At 46.4% G+C, this 19,762-nt stretch overlaps 1 protein-coding gene and 1 long non-coding RNA gene across 7 annotated transcripts in view; one reads left to right on the top strand and one right to left on the bottom strand.

Annotated features, from left to right (window-relative positions):
• The window catches only part of LOC135377543 (protein slit-like), a 268,615-nt gene that overhangs the window by 121,316 nt on the left and 127,537 nt on the right, over window positions 1–19,762 (top strand). For all 6 annotated transcript variants that reach the window (XM_064610052.1, XM_064610053.1, XM_064610051.1 and 3 more), the window contains exon 4: window positions 17,434–17,505. In XM_064610052.1, the coding sequence (XP_064466122.1) occupies window positions 17,434–17,505 (72 nt within the window). The remainder of the gene's footprint in view (window positions 1–17,433; window positions 17,506–19,762) is intronic.
• The window catches only part of LOC135377547 (uncharacterized), an 87,328-nt gene that overhangs the window by 14,584 nt on the left and 52,982 nt on the right, over window positions 1–19,762 (bottom strand). The gene's annotated exons all lie outside the window — the stretch shown is intronic.

Genomic DNA, 19,762 nt, shown 5'->3' with positions numbered 1-19,762 from the left:
GAGAGGAGCAGAGAAAGAACTGCGATTGCAGGAAAGTAAAGTATGGTTCGTCTCTGGAGCTGACAAAAACCCTCAGCTAAAGAACGCCAAAGTACCCAAGGGGTAGACGTCGCGCCACGATTGCGTCTATTTAGGACGAGTATATTTTTCTCCCACTCACCGAGCATGCACTCAGACGCCTTAAGACAAGGCAATCAAAACAACGGCAGATTTAGCCGAGGACCCGCCATGCACTTGGACACGTTGGTTTTACCCAGATGTGCGCGCGCGAAGTGCTGTTGTTGGACGCTTCGTTTATCGTTTTCATTTGCGTTTCTAGGTATCCGGAAACGTTAGAACAAATACGATCAATAGAGGAAGCAAACGAAGGATCGATCATTTTAAAAAAATATGTCGTAAGAAAGGAACTTTCTACTTTTCGCGATTGTATGACTTGTTTGTCTGTGACTTGCATTTGTTGAATCTCTTTCGTTTCTAATTTATTTTTTCTACTTTGAGTACTTTCCATTCCTTTCTGGCCTTTCACATTCATGACTCTCGGTCAACATGGGAATGTGTGCATTGATGATATGCGTCGTTTGGAGGCGTGCAGCAACTTGTTCTACTTTTTATGTCGAGTTGAGTTGATAAGAAAAGAAAAAAAAATGGAGAAACAGGCACTCGTTCCGAGAGCCAGCTACTCCAGATCACCTAAGAAAACACAAATGGCTATCTACAATAAAAGGAACGAGTGACAAAGAGTCTCAGTCAGTCACTCACACACGACACAATGCAGATGATAATTTCATGACTTCGTACACTTTTAAGGTTTTTGACGAATTCGTGCTCTCACCATACGAACGATAAGTAATTCGCCATACACCTGCGCTTGTCATAAAATTGGACTAAATTGAATCGTGTGTGTGCCGGGGGGGGGGGGGGGCTTGTTATGACGCCATTATACGGACGTTTTTGTTAAAAGAGAATGAACTCCATACGCTGTTTTGTTCTTCCTTCGTTAATCTAACAAGGGTGCGTTTTGTTTCCCCAGGATCTATTATCATTCGACGCTTTTCTTCTCCGACAAAGGCTGGCGTGTTTTATCTCGCTATAGTGTAGTGCTGTTTGAGGCGGAGTATCCAGACGTTGGTGATCGATTGAGGTTTTAGTGGGCGCAGAACCCGGTCTCTCTTCTTACGTTTATCGATGCGCGGAGAAAGTTTAAAAGCGAGCTGAGCGCATAAGCGGGGGAGAACACACGCACGCATGCATGCCTAACATGCATATACGGGTGCTTCGTCAAGACCGGCCAAACATGGGGCTTGAAGACGCATCCTCTGGCTTTCAAATGTTGCAAATGTTGTGGAGGACTGTCATATCATCGCTACAAAGTATTGTATTGATGTAGAGTACGACCATCTGGAGGCGCACGCGCTCATTCTTGTGACCAGATTGAATCGAAAACATATTTAGACAACCATTGTTGTCAACCAACGCAAATTCCACGCGTGAAGATGTAGCAAATATTACGTGTATCGTGTCGCGATTATACCGAGAATTAGAAATGTCGGTGTAACATTATCTAGCCATCTAAATCACGCGAGAGAGATCGTCACCTAAGATGAAGTGCGTATATCTATCGGTCGACGGGGGCATGGCAGCGAAAACTGCACAGATGGGATTCTTTTTTTTTTTTTTCGTACCTAGCGCAAATAATGCAAATCGTTTTTCTTTGATTTTCATGATCGTTTTCCACGGGTGAGAACTTGATAACTGACCACATCCAATATACGTAAAACTGCATCGCCAGTGTTTTATGACACCGAATTTAGCAAAATCTCTCTAAATAACAATAATAAAGAGTCCATTCACTACGGCGAGATTAGGTAAGTTAATCAAGTTAGCTAGTTATTTCGTAGGCAAAAGTAGTTAAGATAATCAGCTTCTGCGCCGAGACTGGGAAATTGACACGTTGTTGAATGCCAGCACTACTTGTGCTGTCTGGATACGTATTTTCCTTCGCTTTTCCTCAGGCGCTTTCAGACAAATATCGGCACAGCTCCCCATAGAGTCGTCCCAGGACGCACGGTAGCCCCGCTTCTGGCGACACACCGGCTGAACTGCCAAAAGGGTTTCCCAGATTGGGAGTCAATAGCGCTGTAAGTGAAGTCGATCATCTCCGCTAACCTGCTTGACATGCATACGTAACGCAAGAGAACACCAAAGGAATTGTTCTGAGGCTGGAACGCAACGCAAGCCTCAAGGTGCCAAGGAACATGGAATATTGAAATATGGCAGTGGTCATGTTCCTTGGCACCTTCGGACTTATACAGGGTGTCACAGAAAACGTCTCATTGAATTTTAATAATAATAATAATAATAATAATTAAAAAAAAAAACTACGCCTCATAGAATCATGCGGTCAACGGCATTTGATCTTACTAGGTTTTTGCCACCTCCTGATGTGCGTGTCATGTAACCTAAGTTTAATTATGTAAATTTTTGCGAACTGAACTCGGAAATTTGCCAAGTAAAGTTCACTTTTTTACCCCACCAATATGAAGAGCGTGCCGAATTTATTCAAATTAATGATAATTGAGAGGAATATTGAGGAGCTGTAGTATCGGAAAAAATAGCCGTTTCCCATACATCGTCATCAAGCAAACACGGCGTCATCGACCGATATTGGAAGGACCAAATAAAAAGAGAAATGCTGCCCGGTTTGACGTTCGATGTCCACATGGGGATGCCACACCGGTATCTTCATCTTGCACATATTTCCTTGCGCTCCTAAACTGAAGACTAAGTCTTTGGGGAGGAACCCGAAATGTCAATCTGAAATAATGGGCGCATGTAAATGAAGCAACTACATTTGAGCCGTCTCTGGCCTGTTCTTATGCGTATGAGAGTGTTACTTTTGTAACATGTATCACTTGGCCCCTCTGTCGTGTTGGTCGAATAGGTTGTTCGGTTGGCTGGCCTCCTGGCGGCGTGTTAGTACCAGGCGATCTATCTGCCATCACTCTCAGAAAAAATGGTGCCATCACAAATCCTTTAGAGGAGTAAGTAGTTTGTTCCTACAAGAACAATCCCTTTTTGAGTAAAACTTACACCCTCCAAGAGGGAGTTCCACTCTACTCCATTTCCCACGACTAACCGTGACACCAGTTATAGGTGTCATCCTGACACCATGAAACAGATTTATGCCAGTACCTGTGCAGCTGCTTTGGAGTCCTCTATGAAATATATGACTGATATATCTGTGTCTCGCGGTCTCGAAGTCAAAGCTCCATTGCTGTGTCGTAGTACATACTCGATGGGGATGGCAAAAGTTGTGCGTGAAAGAGGAAGGGAAGTGTTATGGTAGTGTACAAGAGATAGGGGTTTCGATACCTTCTGGTCTAAAATTTGGGTAGTCCCACGGAACTACTCACCAGAAAAAAAAACATCCTAGCTTCCCTCGGGTAGCTCCCTCGAACGCAGAGACTCCGGGATAAGTATTCGACGTAACTAGTGTGTCAGAAATATGTCCTTACGTAAGGGTGAGAACTTTACCAACTGAGAGTCTTAATGCAAAACCACCTCGCAGTGCGGTCACAGAAGGGAAGCCAGAGGGTATTAGTGGCAGTTTATTGCCGTGGCTAAATCCCACATACCTTTGCGTGCATTGCTTCAAACTTAAGAAACACACCTATTTTTTCTTTCTTAGCACTGTAGTCAAAACAAAAACAGTAACAGCTCCTTTTAAACCGATGACACATAAGACCCTTCTTGTTTCAAGCCAGCATAGAACATGCAAAACACAGCACGGAGAATAATCATGTGTCTTGGCACTATTTGGCCTTAGTCGCTCTTGCCATAAAGCACCAAAAGACCTAATACAAAACCAAGTATTACATAACAAAAATGATGGAACATATGAATGGCTGCACTGTAGTACGCGAGTTTATAACTCAAAAGTCAACGTATACGAGAAGGAGGCTGATGTCACATATTACTTGTTGATTAAACTCTGGAAGGGAAGAGGGAATATAGCTATTTGCAGTGATGGAGTTACAAGGCAAATGCAGGAAGAAAGACTGAGTATGCGACTCAAACGGATAGTGTAAATGGAGTCAGAGTCGGAAGTTACTCCCCCTCTACTCCTTTTTTTCTACAGTGGCGACATGTTGTTCCAGGGTATCGTGCGTCCTGGGCAGACTTCATAGGGAACTGTGCCGACATTTGCTTTACAGCGTCTACAAAGAACCCAGGGAAAGCACCCAGACAGGCTCATCCGGTGTCATGACTCGGACCCTGGTCACCTTGTTTCAGCATCGGCGTGGAAGGCGATCATCATAGCCGCTAAGCAACTGATTGGCCGAATGGGTGTTGGGCTCTGAAGATATTCCTTTGAAGTTCTTCGAGATTCCTTCCGGGCTACGGAGAGACTCTTCAAGATAATCGATTATCCCTCCTCCGCTGCTTATGGCTCTCTACAATTTATTTTATTCATATTTACTTTCATATTTCGGTTGCGCCGTATAACACTCGAGGCAATCGCAATTTTAAGCCTGCCTGGAAAATTCATCACAAGCAGAAGGATGTGATGGACTGTGAATTACGCAAACGGGCTCAAAGGAGGTGGCGTTGACACAGAATCAGGCCATTGTGCATTTAAACCACAAACATGCGCAGGCAAAACTGTTCAGGTTGATCGGACCTTTCCTATTTATCCCATATAAGACCCGGCCATCAGAATGCCCTCACGCCCCACAGTGGAAATTCATTGCATTATGTGCGTGTATTGTGCAAAGCACACTGCAATGCGCAGTGAGATTTCTTCCATCGTTGCAGTCTTACCACAGAATGCCTTGTACACACAGAGACTAAAAAAAAAAGGGGGGGGGGAATCACAGAGTGCTATTTTATGCTGAGCACGTCTACCGCAACGGGTGATTTTTGGAAGGAGAACCTGTTCGCCGAAATAGACGGCGTTTCGAAAGTTCTCCGGAACCATCTTTTTTTCTTGGAGTACATAAAACGCCGTAAAGCAATTGGCTTCACTAATAGACTCATTACAGTGCATGCCATTAATTAATTTTTCTGTCTGCTTCAGCTAGGCCTAAATTTCCATTCCGACAAATTAAGCTTCATTCTGCACGCCACCCTATAAAGGCACTGATGAAAGTGCACGCATCCCGACGGTTGATTTGTCTATGCAATGTTCGGTGTTTCCTAACATATTCAGGTTGCCGTTTCGTTCGCAAACCATGTTTGCTAACGCTGAATTTGCATTTTCATCTTCGTCCAAATTGTTCAGTATATAGTTTCAAAACAGCGCAGATATTCCAGCCGTTATCAGCCTTCCACTGTTCGGTGGTCAGTTTATGGGACGACATCGCCATGTCTGTTCGGAAGGCCCTCTCCCGTTTCCGAATAAAAAGAGGTTCTCTCAACACGCGAACTTCTAGGCTTTGGCGTCAATAATGGAGGAACTCATTCCCGCGTTTCACTGCTGTCAGCTGCGAAAGGCGCTTCAAATATTGATGCCTCTCGTTCCTCGATGGAATATTTAAGGTCCTTCCCAACTAAGCATGGCCCCTGGCAAGACGTGGCTTGTCGCCGTTCTCGAAAGATGGATAACACGATCAGCTTGTGGGACTCACTGGAGGAGGGTTAGAGGCGGGAATAAGTATGGGTTCGGTTTCGTTTAATGTATCCCTTTTGAAGTTCAAATTGAGTTGGATGATGTCTTTATAAGACACTCCATGTCGATTCTTTTTTTTTCTTTTTTTTTAGAGCGATGTATCTCTTGATGTATCGACTACACCTTGCTTTGTGAAATGCGTGCTGAATACATCCATGCAGCTTACATAGTCCTGAACGGTCACAGGGTGTGTCAATACTAACTTCTATACTAAATATGCTAACTTCGGCTGACTTGAGCGAACCTTGGACCTGGGCGGTAAGAGCGACACCGGTCTTGCTCTTTTCTGCCTTTTTTCGAATCCTGTCACCGGCTGTGCTGTCTGAGGTTTTCCCTGGGTTTTCCGAAGACTTTCCAGACGAATGTCGGCACAGTTCCCCCTGAAGTCGGCCCAGGACGCATACAAACCCCCCCTGTCCGCCACTCCTTCCTGCTGTCCTCTCTCAATCTGTTCACGTCTGTACGCTGCTCATAGCCACAGTTGCTTCGCGGCACTAACACGGAATTTAAAAAAAAATAAAAATCATTTCTGCCTTTTCCCTTTTTGAACCTGGTTAGGCTCGCCTAAGTTTCTTGGACGTATTGCCCATAAAACTTTACTCACTGAAGCCTCATGGGTTTGGAGAAAGTCGAGAAAAGCTATCCATCCACCTGTCCGCATCCCGTCTCCTACTCGGATATCGTTCTCGGCTGTTACCGTTCACGGATACACCACTTGTGTACGTGAGAGTGACATCCCCATGGGTACGTGATACAGCTCTGGACAACGCAGCGTACCGGTGCATGGACGGTGCGGCTAATATTCGGGTTAAATGGATGCGTCATAAGAAATCAGATTATAAATTACCCGTCGCGATTCATTCGAAAAGTTTGTTATCAGAAATCATGTGGCAGTGGATTCTGAGCATCTATTCGTGATCACGTAGTACGCAGACAACGTATGCCGTATTCTCTTGGTGCTGTGTTTGTTCTGTGGGACTAAATGGGTAGTTACCAACATATACAAAATAGCCTCAAGGATGATTAACAAATCAATAAGTGAACGTATTGTGCTTTTCGTGCATCCCCACTTCCTGTTTTTCGTTTCTCTCTCTCTCTCTCTCTCTCTTTCTTTTTTAATGCTCGCTCAGAAACGCGGTTAGTGGTTCCTGGTGGAACCGCGGTTTGAAGCTTTGTGCCCGGCGCAAACACGTGCCCTTATCGCCACAGTAAATAGGGGGAGGCACTGAAAACATTGGTTCGCTAATTGTTTCCATTCCTCACAGACTCCTGGGACGGCAATCGTTAGTAGGAGGGTAGGGGCGGAACAAGTACCATCGGATGACTAGAAAGTGGACCCTTATGCACACGAGATCGCTTCTGTTGATATCTTTTCTCATGAATTCACGGTGTTTTCCCTGTATTTGCCGAACATCACTTGCGGATGGCTTGAAAAGAATACCCCCCTGCAGGAACCCATCTGTCACACAGCTTTCTTCCTCCTGAGAGGGATCTCGACCGCACGTTTCACTGCCTCCTGCATCTTTTGGTGATCTACATTGGAGCCCACAGTCGTTAATTCTTTCTTTCATACTTTTTGCGGTGTCGTGCAGTGACTAAGCGCCACATTTGGAAACGTTCCTGTCGATACTCTCACTCGACATATAGTCGGCGATACCGTACTCGGTGCGCATGCGCTTTTCCACAAAAGGGTCCGTTTCCTAGTTCGAGTGTTTGTCCTTGCGGAAACATGGCTGCCAATCTCTATCACAACCTTTCCACCGAGCATCAGGGCCATTCACGCGTTAGTATAGCACTAGCTGCGTGCCGTTACGTAGTGGTTTCACTTGTGCCGGTTTCACCTGTTTATGCCTGGTCGCACTTCACAGAGTGTCGGTGCCGAGTGAATCCAAGCACCCGTTTCCTCGAGCTGTTGGAGCCGCCACACTCGAAGACGCTGAAGTACTTCTTCGATTGCCGTATGTTTATCTGATGATATGTGCGGGTCCCCGAAGGTCCCTGTTTGCGTGAAGAGTCTTCCCGGTATTCATCTCCACGACAGGGTTCCCACGGGAGACCCTTAAGGTCCTCATCCCTGCAGCAGTAGCATATTGAGGCGTCAGACTTCTGTATCATTTTGATGGAGCTCTAGCCGCTTTCGATCGAAATGGCGCGATTACCATTCACCTCGCCGCGGGAATATGTTGACACAAGCCTCGGTTTCCGCCTTTTCTTCGTCCTTTCGCGAAAGGCGCTCTTCTCAATGTTGCCTTCCGCAGCGGCATTCACAAGGGGACGCCTGAGAAGCTCTCAGCGTCGATTATTTCCGCGCCCCCGCTGTAATTTTTTCCTCCCTCCTCGAGTAGTGGGATCGCCACGGTTTCGCCGTCGAATTGTTGCCATCTCTACTGTTTATACAGGGGAGGACATTGACAGTTGGAAGGACAAGAAGCTCTATTCTTTCTCATTAATTCTGACAGGTCCCCCGTTGCCTAGGAACTTGAATGTGCGTTCTGATTGAAGAGGCCGAGCGCGATGGCGCAAAATTTGTCGCAGACTCGAACAAAAATATCGCGGGTTATCTCGAAATCGCGAGGCAACTTTTATAGATGGATCGTGATGGATGACTCGACACACTTCCGTCTGCGGTGTTGGAGATGAAGTTGGGTACGCAGCTTTGGTAAGATGCTGGCTGATGTTGTCTAAGTTCAGCTTGGTATTTTCGTCGTACACAGATTCCGATGCAACAGAGAACGTCGTCAAGCACGGAGTGTGAGGAGCGGTGAAGTGCGCCCGTGAAATGCCCATAAGAATGTTCAGTGTATTTATGCTGCTGTCTACGATTAAACGGAGCTGGCAAGGTACATGAATGATGGATGAGACTTTCCCACAGAGTAGTTTTCGAAATCTGTGTTGTTCCAAGCAATAATTCGTACAGTTTCGTCAGTTGTAACAAGACGTCTTTGTGCAAGTTGGACTCCAGATGAGCTATAGAAGGAAGGAAATATAGAGCTGTTCTACGGGATACTTATAGGGTATCTGACAGCTGTAATATCCGTAAAGGTCAATGTTTGGCTTTTTGTGAGATTGGCCAGGTGTCTATTTTGTAATTCCGCGTGGCTGTCGGTAATTTGCTGTTGGTAGGCAACGTATCATCGAACTTGCGGTGCCTTTGCTCTACAAACCTTGTTCTCGAGAACGTGGTATGAATTCGATACCTGGTTTGAAGGCTGATATGAAGAGCGCCTTGTTTTTGAGGGGCGTGTATACCCTACAACACTTTCCGCTGCCCTCGTGCGTACGTTCATTGCATACAAGAGGCCCTTCTTTGAGTCTTTTAGTTTTCATTTATTTAATCACTTCTCGAGCGCATAGTAGGCGTGTTTAATGGTTGCCGTCCCTTGTTGTGGTCGCTCGATTAATATGTAATTTTCCGGCTACAGCGCCATTAGGAAGGCGCTCGCGAGAAGGTGCGTACTAATGCAGTCTTATCGCGTACATTATCAGCATTTAATTGCTTCATAAGCATCGCGGAAACGCCAGTCTTCACTGCCGGCATTACAGTAAGCCGGGTGTGTCAACACACTGATTTTGGGCTATATCCTCTCTCCTCGTGTGTATCATACAGCTCGAGATGCGCTCGCCTGCAATCTGGGATTGCAAACGAGATTCCGCGCGGATCACTGTCACCTCACGCAGGCCTCGCACAAGCCAGTGCACCCTCTATTGATTGGAGTGGACCTGCCTAGGTGTGCAGTGAGAAATGGCCGGGTGGGTAAACGCACCCTCTCGTTGGTGGTAGCCAAGGTCGTACTGAAGGCTGGTAGGTGGTGGGTTTGAATCCTACCACCGGCTGTGCTGTCTGAGGTTTTCCCCGGGTTTTCCGGCAGACTTTCCAGGCTAATATCGGCACAGTTTCCCTGAAGTCGGCCCAGGACGCATACTAACCCCACTCCTTCCTTCTGTCCCCTTTCCACACTCTTAAAACAGAACTTCCCCACATAGCACGCTGTAGTCCAACAACGATTGCACAGAATGATACTGTTATCACTCCTGATTTGTGGAATGCATGGAGCGTACGCCTTTTTGTAATAATTAGCATAAGTGTCACAAAAAGGCGTACGCCTCCTGCTTTTAACCAATCACGGGGAAGAACGATGTCACACGGGATGGTGGTTGGCTAAGAGCGTGCTATGTGGTGAAGTCGTCTTTACGCCGCTTATGGCCACAGTTGCTTCGCGTTGCTAACATAACATAGTTGCTAACATAACACGGAATTAAGAATGAAGAATGAAGACTGGAATGCCGAATAAAATTTCATACGCTTACCGCGGCTATTCCGTGTCCGCTTACGCAATGCTTTGTGAAACCTGTAGACTGTGTCACTGTTGTTCGAAGTCAGACAAATAAGTATATTTTGATTTCGTATGAGCACCGCGAAGCAACTGTGGCCATAAATGACGTACAGAGATGGACATATTGAGAGAGAAGCAGGAAGGTGTGCGCGACGGGGGTGGTGGTATGGGGTATGGTCACCTTGGGCAGACTTCGCGGCAAACTGCCGACGTCAGTGTGGCCAGTCAGCAGTAAAAACCACGGGAAAAGGCTGAGACAGCACAGCCTGTGGAGGGCTTCGAGCTCGCCACCTCCCAGTCTTTAGAATGGTCTTGGACTCACCACGCACAAGCAGAAGCTGTATTCACTCAGCCACATATAGGTGATAAAGACTAATTTGCGTCTATGTCCCATTTATTGTTTTTGTGTCTTCTACACAATAGATCCCGAAATGGTCCAGAAATGCGTGCCCAGCAATATTACTTCGAGATCCGGGGATCCGTTATGATCCGCGTAACATATACACTGATCCATATGCCATATGTCTGAATATGTCTGCCGGAATAGCTGTGCAGACAAACTACACAAGCACGAGCAGTGCTTGAATCCGTTGTTAGCTATATGCTGTATGCATGCAGGGTGCGTCACGTAGGACTGACCAGATGTTTATTAAATTCGCGATTTATTTTTCTTTCGCGAAAGACGTTGAATATATCTATTCCCGATGGGGCTTACTCAAAGGTGGTGGTGTGTGAGTAATTAGCGCAGCCGTTAATTAACTTTCATAATTAATTTTCATAATTAGTGAAAATAGGTTGACTGCGTCATTGCGCAAGTTGATGAGCACAACCTTGAGGAGTCTACCTCGCAAGAATTGAAACCGCAGCGCCTTTCTGTGCTATAGTGAAAAAAATACGCGGAAATGCAAAATATTCGAGCACAACCCGGGTTTTGCGGCCACTTTCTCCTCTCCCCATTTCGGTGTCACCCTTTCTCAACTGACATCAGGCCCAAGTACCGAAAGCCGAGTGCAACAGGGGTGGACGGGTACGTGGAAGGCCTTGAACAGACTCGTCAGACTAAAAAACGTTGATAAGATACATACCGTCCATCCCTATTGCACTCGACTTTCAGTACATTGTGCTGCTAGGGGGCTGTTCCTCAAAGCAAGGAACACCCCGCTTTGCCCCCAGGAGTGGGTGTGAATAGTGATGCCGTTTCTCAGCCTACGTTATCACCAAAATACCGCCTTTGGTTTGGTTCCCGCCATTATCTGGTGTGACGCGCTCAACACTCCCACGACAAGCTTCGCGATTTCATCTGATAAATGTCACGCAATAAAACTGCCCAATACATACACAACTTCTAAAAGCCACGCAGGTAACAAAAATAAAATCACTTATTCCGCTGTATACGTTCTACCAGGTTTTAACAAAACAAAAATAACAGTATCGACCAGGACGCTAGGGAGCGGGGGTGCCCCATGCTTTGAGGAACAGCCTGATGTCAGTTGAGACTTGAGAAAGGGTCACAGCGAGAGAGCGTTTGGAAAAAGCGGCCGCAGAATTCGCGCAACGCTCGAAGATAGTGCATTTTCGCATATTCTTTACTATGGCACAGAAAAGCGCTGCGGTTTCGATTCCAGCGCACTAGACTCCTCAGGGTTGCGCTCTACAACGTGACGCACCCTGTAGTATGTAAATTCATAGTTACCGTATGAGGCAAGAACACGATTGCTCGACTGTAAAAACGCGGAGGTTGAGGAGAGGTAGGGTGTCGTAAGAAAAATGGAGGTGAAGTGCATGTGAAACAAACAGGAAAATATTGACCCCCACAACCGAGGGGTCGTCTATACAGGCTGTTTCACCTAAAGTGATAAAAAAATTCTGACTGGCGACGTTCCCTCCCGAGGATTTGGGACTTTCGGCAGTTACCTTGTGGAAACGTTTGGGAAGACTTTATTAGGAGGGCCGCCATTTTCGAAGGCTTTAGACATTTTTAATTGAGGGAAATTTGTTTTTGTGTTTTTCAATCTAACTTTGAAAATTGTCACGCCAACCTCACTTTTTTTTACAGAAATATCAAGTTCTCAACGGATCACCGCAGACCCAACAAAAACTATGCACAGTATAGCAACAGAAATAGTTGAAAAAAAAAGTGAAAGTGCTGCTTTAGCCCCGCCTGCTTGATTGTCGCAAAAAAGCGCGCGCGAAAGTTGCGGCGACAGGAGGAAGTGTCCCCGCCTTCTTTTGTTTTGCTAATTTTAGCGCTTTGGCCTTGGTTACGCGAACAGCACTTTTATCTGAAGTAGCTTCCCAGATAAATCCATTTTTTGATTGTGACTGGCAAATGTGAATGAAACAGATCTCGTGAGTTCTTTGTGATAAGACGGTCGTCACCAGCATCGAGGTCGAAGCGTGGGAATGAAAGGTAAAACAAGAGGTGGGGGACACTTCCTTCTATTGCCCCACCTTTCGCGAGCGCTTTTGTTCCACAATGAAGCAGGCACTAAAGCAGTACTTTTACTAATTTTTTCGACTATTTCTGTTGCCATTCCGTGTATAGTATTTGTTGGGTCTGCGGGTTATCTGCGGATGACTTCATATTTCTGTAAAAAAAAGTGAGCAATTTTCAAAGTTCAACTGAAAAAAAAATCCCTCATTTAAAAATTATCCAAAGCCTTTCTAAATGGCGGCAAAAGCTTCCAGATGGTAATCGCCGAAAGTCCCACAATCCACCGGTGAGTACGTCGCCGGTCAGAATTTTTTATCAGTTTAGGTGAAACACCCTGCATATACTTGTAACCACTTAGAAGCAAGAGTGAATGTGTCCGAGTTAAGAAAAATTGAGACCATGGTCTAGGCTTGCTTCCCTGCAGATTCAAGTCATATAGGACGACTTTTATAAATACTGCACGCTCGGAAAGGCAAACAGAAGTTGAAAGCACGCCAAAAAGTCCGCGCTTTGTTGGACGCGTAAGTTGGTAAGTAAGTTGGACGCATTTCGTCCTTCCCAGCTGTGTCACAATTCGAAAATGTAACTCGTTTAGGCACAGTAACTGAAGCAGGAAGATGGCGTCACATGATGTTGGCAGAGATGAATAGTATCTGCAGCACAAAAGGGCCATAGGTAACTCAGCACTCCGTTTCCCCCAGCTTAACGATTGTTGCAGTGTGACAGCGATATCTGGACACACCACTATGTGGTGTCCAGATGCACATGATGTCCCACGGAACGTGATCTTTCTTTTCAAAAAAATTCCAGCGTACATTACCCGCAAATGTTTTTAATCAACTGGCCGTTTTTCCCGCCGATAAATTTACTATCTGGAGTCGCGCCAAGGAGCCCGCCCGCTTCTGTTGTACAGAGTCGTTAGCTTGTGCTTCATCGCCGTATTTTCGCTCAGCCCTGAGGAAAAGTGGAAAATACAGCGATCCGGTGGAAGTAGATTGCAGCAAAAGCATCCTCATTGGCAGTCTATTTAAAGGGTCCGGGGATTATGGGTTCAAGAACTGTAGGGCATTGTGAGTCAACTCTTGCGTTGCGTTGTTCACCCTACAGTCCGAGGGGCCAACGGTTGGATTTTTCCATCAGCGCAAGAGTTGACCTACAGTGCCCTGTTCTTTAACCCATAATCCCTTTAAATACACTGCCAATGATGAGGATGGTGCTCAGCAAAAGAACAGCCTCTGTTGCAAATATCGGCGGCCCCCGACCTAAGGCCTTCGCTTTAATTTCATAAATGAGTACGTCGACCAAGTTCGTATCGTCTACGAAGTCGCTAAAACCGATTTGTCTTCTTCATTCTTTTTCAATAGCTGATTCCTTTAAACATAAAACATGATTAGGGGCGGATTTTAATGCCAATTTAAAGTGGAGGGTCAGTAATAGGGTGCTGCCAGTGGACGTGAAAATAGCCTCATGGTGACCTTGGTTGACCCTATGTGTGAAACCCATGTTTGGCTTCTCGCAACTTTTCGTACATCCGCTCCAATAGCGCTCCTCCCCGTTGAGTGTCGCACGCAACGCTGCAGATGACAGGAAGCTCCGGAACGGAGCAATTACGGTGGTTCTCCGGATATTTGTCCCTTGTTTCTTTAGCCTGTTGCCTCTTCGTGACACATGTCGTCAGCTACGAGTGCAACGCACACGGAACATGTACTTCTTCCCTGATGTTACAGTGTGTGTCCAGTCTGCCTTGCACAACATACGCTTTCCTGTTGTACTCAGCCGCCTTGCGTCTCTTCAGCAATGTCCTCCAGGAAGCGGACGAATGCGTGTAGTTTGTGTTGGGTGGCCCATCAGTCAAGGGTTAAACATCCATAAAAGTTAAACATCCAACGTGAGAACCCTCAATAAGAGGGGACTAAGAAACAATCCTAAACCGCATGTGTTTAATGCTCAATACACAAGGCCATACTTGTTTCCGCTGTTCTTTGTAACAACTTTTGCGTAAAATACGCTTTCCGAAGCTCGGTAGACAGAGCGCGACGCCGGACGGGGCATTTTCCTTCGGAAGTGCAGACATAGTTACCATGGGAAGAGGTACGACTCGCACCTTAAAATGTAGAGGCGCGTCGTTTGCTACGATAAGGGCCCGTTCCGACATACAGCGCTTTGCTCCAGAGCACTGGAAAACAGCGCTGTTTTTCCCTCCACTCCCGGCTGCGACTCGATGGAAAACAGCGCTTGGCGAAGTCGAGCTTCGGTGATGTGGTGGTGGTGGTGGTGTAACTGCTTGCCGTAGTCGGCCTCGCAAGGCGGGCAACGTCACGACTAACGCAGGTCCGAAAAAAAAAAAAGAAGGAAACGGAGCTTCGGTGAACTTTCCCATCGCTGTCTCCTAGCGATAGGCTCCCTGAACCAATGAGAACGCGGCGCCGCGTTCACGTGACGGGGCTGCCTTTTTTTCCCCCCTTCTTCTTCTTCCGCTTCTTGTCGCCGTGACTGCACGTAGGCGTAGTTGCAAGTTGCTCTGCACGCTCTGCACGCGATCACGTGAGATCACAAAGTACAGCGCTGAGATAAGCGCTGCAAGTGCGAACCCCACAGTGGAAATACAGCGCTGTTTTGCAGTGCTGTGGGGCAGCGCTGTGGAGCAAAGCGCTGTGGAGCAAAGCGCTGTATGTCGGAACGGGCCTTAATACGCATTATATTTGTGGAGACTGAAGGGGGAGTGAAGGCACCTCTCTCGCAGTGCTAGATTATGGGTGTGCAGTAACCTCCGAACACGGGATCGCATCGGCACGGGGCTTTGCTCGGCATATTCAGGAAACAAATAAATCAACATGATTTCCCCAAGGTTCCCCCAAAACCTTCACCACGTAACACGCTGAAAGGCGAACCATTGCAGAGAATGATGCCGTTATCGCTACACTTTGTGCACTCTAACTTCACCAACCACCATCCCAAGTGACATCGTTCTTTGTCCTGATTTGTTGAAAACGGGAGGCGTATGCCTTTTCGTGACACCTAACCGGTATGCAGTTGTGTTAATTGTCACAAAAGGGGTGTAATATCAAAATAGGCGTGCCGTTGTTGGTCCCACGTGAGCGAGCATCGTCACGACTAAAGTGATAAAAACAAGGTAATGTTAATTGTCACAAAAAGTCGTACACTCCGCGCTCTCCACAAATCACGCCTCCCGTTTTCAACAAATCAGGGGAGCGAACGATGTCATTTGGGATGATGGTTGGCTAGGAGCGTGTTATGCGGAGAAGTACTGCGTAAATGTAAATCTACTCTCATTGCCTATTACCATCTGTTTTAAGAGTGCGCTCGGAAGGTAGCGTGCACCTTGTTACGATCTTCATCATCGTGGCTCTCGTTGGCCCACGAGCACGGTCCGATGGACTAAACCGGGCTGCACGAGGGCTGATCGCCCCATTCTCTTCTGTTCTATCACCCTGAAGCCTGCGCTTCTCCGTGGCGATCGTCATTCCGCCTTCATTAAAAAACGTCCAGAGCTCTGGTAACCTGGTCCATGGCATTACTTTGAGGGGAGATCGCAACAACCCACGTGGAAACAGCAGCTTGCAGTATGCTTCTTATAAGTCTGTCAGACCTGGCACGCATACGGCCTTTAAGGTTCCGGCAGAAAAACCAATAACTGAAAAACGGCGTTAAACCCTGGGAGACTGCCAAACGGTATCCGTGAAGGCGTTTTGCTGATGATGTCTACACCGATAAACACATCTCCGAACGTTGAAGGGAGTGTAGTGAAATCACATTTGTTTTCGCTATGAGCACTCGGAAACAACGTTTGGTTGGCTTTTAGTCAATTGAAAAAAGAAGCAAACGAGATTTGCTTTGGATGTTTTGTTGTGCACGCAAAATTTTGGATGCAGACGACAGGGAGTGCAGTGGTTCGAGGGTATCACTACGAACTGACGAGATGACGAGGTCTAACGAGAAGCAAAAGTGCATCAGAAAAACTCAAGCCGTTGAACGCGAAAAAAGTTGACACAACATTACGTGTGATATAAAAACGTTTTATTTCGAATTGAAGGAAATCTGTGCCATCTTGTTCATGGTGTCTGGTGAGGAGGCTTTAGCAGTGTAGAGGGAACGCTGTAAACTGTCGTGCGGGAACTCCGTTGTCCTTAGATCTCAGTTTCGTCGCCCTTTCATCTCAGTTTCGTCGCAAAGGCCGTATTCCTGACCGTCTGGCAAGAAGTTAATGACAGTATGCAACTAAAGCCGTAACTGTCAACGCCGTCAGTGCGCCCGTCTGACAGGGGTATTAGCCGCCATGTATTTTCTATGCATGTGAAGTTAATCCATGTGCTTTCTGTGCATTCAGGGTGCAGGTGAAAGGGGCAGACCGTCATTGTAAACAGGGGTGCAATCTAATCATGTTCACTCATGGAGGCATGATCGAAATTATGGACCACAGTTCGTTCTAAATCCGTGTCTAATTCCTGTTGTGCTGTGCCGGGTCACCTGTATAGTGATCAAAATTTGACACGTACTCTCAGTGATTCAATGACGCTACAGTTTGATCAGAATATTTGTGACCTATAGGCTATAAATATGACGTACTCCATGCGCGCTAACTACGATATAATCAAACAATGAAGAGACAAGTGTCAACGATGTTAACAAGGGTTCTCAAGTACTCAAGGACAAATTTTCAAAACTCGGTATTGCACATCGGTAGTATTTGTCTAAATGACCTATATCCCACAGAAGAAACCTTTGTCAGGTCTGCATTGGTAGCTTTGGATCAGAGATAGGGAGTTTATAACATTCAGTAGCCATGCCCAAGCATGTTTTGTTACTGGTCAATGCACAGAACGAACAAGATCACGCGTAAGCTGCTTCATACCTATCAGAGATGCCCATCCGTTATTGCTGGTGTCTATTAAGTGTATTATCCGTATACGAATGCACCCCACACGCACGCTCACGGCCAGGTTTGTTTAAAGCGTTCTACATTTCTTCTTTTGCAGACGGCTCAACAACAACCGGCTTCGTTCCCTCCCGGATTTGCTGTTTGCGTCCATGCCCAATCTCCATCGACTGTGAGTACCACCCCTGTTGCCAACTTCTCCGCGTTGGGAACGGTGCACGTGGTAGCGGCATCCATTATGATCACGATTCCTCGGCAAACAGTGCTGGGATGCAAGCTGTGTTTGCCCGCTTATTTGCCCTGGAATTTGCCTGCTCCTCAGGACCACTTCCGCAGTGCGACCGTCATAGGTCCGCAAATGTGTTTCTTTTTTGTTTGTGTCTGTACAAATATGCTGGACTGCCGCATGGGCGACTTTCGCGGGGCCCCCCCTGTAATCGTTGTTCTCTTTCATGGACATCGCTCTCTTTTATCTTTTATTTCGAGTCTCGATGACTCGGTTGGAGTCGAATGGTTTCTGGGGAATGTTCCGGAGCTACAGGGTCTTGCAGTTCTCGTAAGTACGATCGTAGCCAGAACCAGTCATATAAAAGGTGCCCCAAATGGCCTTGGCGGCACTCAGGAGCAGAATGCCCTCCTCTCGCCCTCTTTCAACGGTTTATTAAAGTGGAGGCAAGGTATGCGCTCCGAACGCGAACATATATCGGTACAGGTGGGATAGAATGGAAGAGCCATACGACCAACGTCCTTTCTGCTGCGCAGATGTGATGTGATGTGATAGAGGGGAAAAAAAAAAAAGAATGGGGATTTAAATCACGACAAAGTTACACTGGCTACCCCTGACAAAAAAAACAAAAAAAAAACAGTAGTTGGGGGGCAGGGGACAAACATACCGAACTAGTGGGAACACGTGTCACGAACGAGGGACCACAAAGTGTCACAAAATATCAATCAGATGCGTTTCTTCAAGGAAACGTAGGAGCGCAGAATGTCGATGAGCTGGATAGTTCGCCAGAATATTTTTCAATCAAATCTCCTCCGCAACAGGTCGTTAGTTTCCGGAGTTGATTACAGTTGTCTACCATGGCAATGTGTGCAAAGCTTCAAGCTGGTAACGTTTCAGAAAGTACGGTGCTGCATATTTACGTATCGATTCCACATACAGTTCAGGGAGGAGAATAACAGACAGCGAAGAGATTCACGTACAACAACAGTGTGGGGGATTGTAGCAGGTGTAGTACACACGTAATTATTACTTGCTCTCAGAACCATTTTTCCAGTTTTCTTGTTTCTTATTGCTTATTTATATATGCTCAATGCTGAATATGCTTATTTTGCATATTTTGTCAGCATGCACCTATTTTACTTGGAATGTTGAACTGGCGCCACATAGAATGGTGACAACGAGCTTACTGTCAACTACTTGCCGATGCCAAGCGTCGTAGATTTTTCGTGAGAGCTACTGAAGCAATATACCTACCTAATGTTAGGAACAATATGGATATATGTACAGTCGAAATGTATATTTAAACCTCACAAGCGCTCTTGTTTTTCATCAGGAAAAAAAAAAAAAAAGGGAGAAGAGAAATATTTGCACGTACCTGAACAGTGCTCGTCTCGCCCCCCAAGCAGCGTCCTCTATGTGTATTCTCTAGATGGGACCGCTCCCCCGTCTACTTCAGAAATAGCCATTACAGGGAGAACTGTCTGTCCATACATAAGGTGCACTCGAAGCCGAACAAGTTTCCATCTCGGAAATCGAGTTATGAGTGAGCGACGTACTATCTCGCATTTATTTACTGGTAAGGGGAGCCGATGGCGAGCGAATCGTGCTTCCTTCATATGTGGACAAGGCCCAATATCCAATAGAGCACGTAGAGGAGCATGTGATTCGTATCAGTACGCGTCAGCCAGCGTGGGCTCCTGTCCTGATTTTCGAGTGTAAAACGCATTACATCATTGGGCTATCCTCTTCCTTCCCTGCTCGCCTACAACAACTACGATATGTGTCACCGGCTACCTTTACTTTTGTCTGTGTGTCTCGTTTTTCTGTGGGTCTCCGTGTCAATGCTCTTCTTGAGGCGCTGACTGGATGTACGCGCTCCAATCTGATTACGGGCTCCCCTCTTCACCGGGTGGAAAGTTATGGGTGGTTGTCGCTTCTTTCATGTACTTCCTCGGGGTGCGAGATTCGGGTACCGTGAAAAGCGTCGCGAAAAGGTATTGCGAGGCCTTTGTAAGTCGAGCTTTTTCACGTCGCATGATGATAAACTGACTTGCAATTAGAACTGCAGATTTTCCCCTCTCTTTGATAGCGGTGTAAAGTGATTAAACAACACATATTACATTATACAATGTGTTTCACGTACACTGTAAACTTTTTCACACCTTTAAAGGTGTGCGCTATGAACATTCAACCTGGTTGCGTA

The sequence above is a fragment of the Ornithodoros turicata genome, chromosome 1 (genome assembly GCF_037126465.1).
Source record: "Ornithodoros turicata isolate Travis chromosome 1, ASM3712646v1, whole genome shotgun sequence".
Classification (NCBI taxonomy): Eukaryota; Metazoa; Arthropoda; class Arachnida; order Ixodida; family Argasidae; genus Ornithodoros; species Ornithodoros turicata.
Note: the sequence above shows the minus strand (reverse complement) of the source record. Positions and strands in the feature narration are given on the sequence as shown.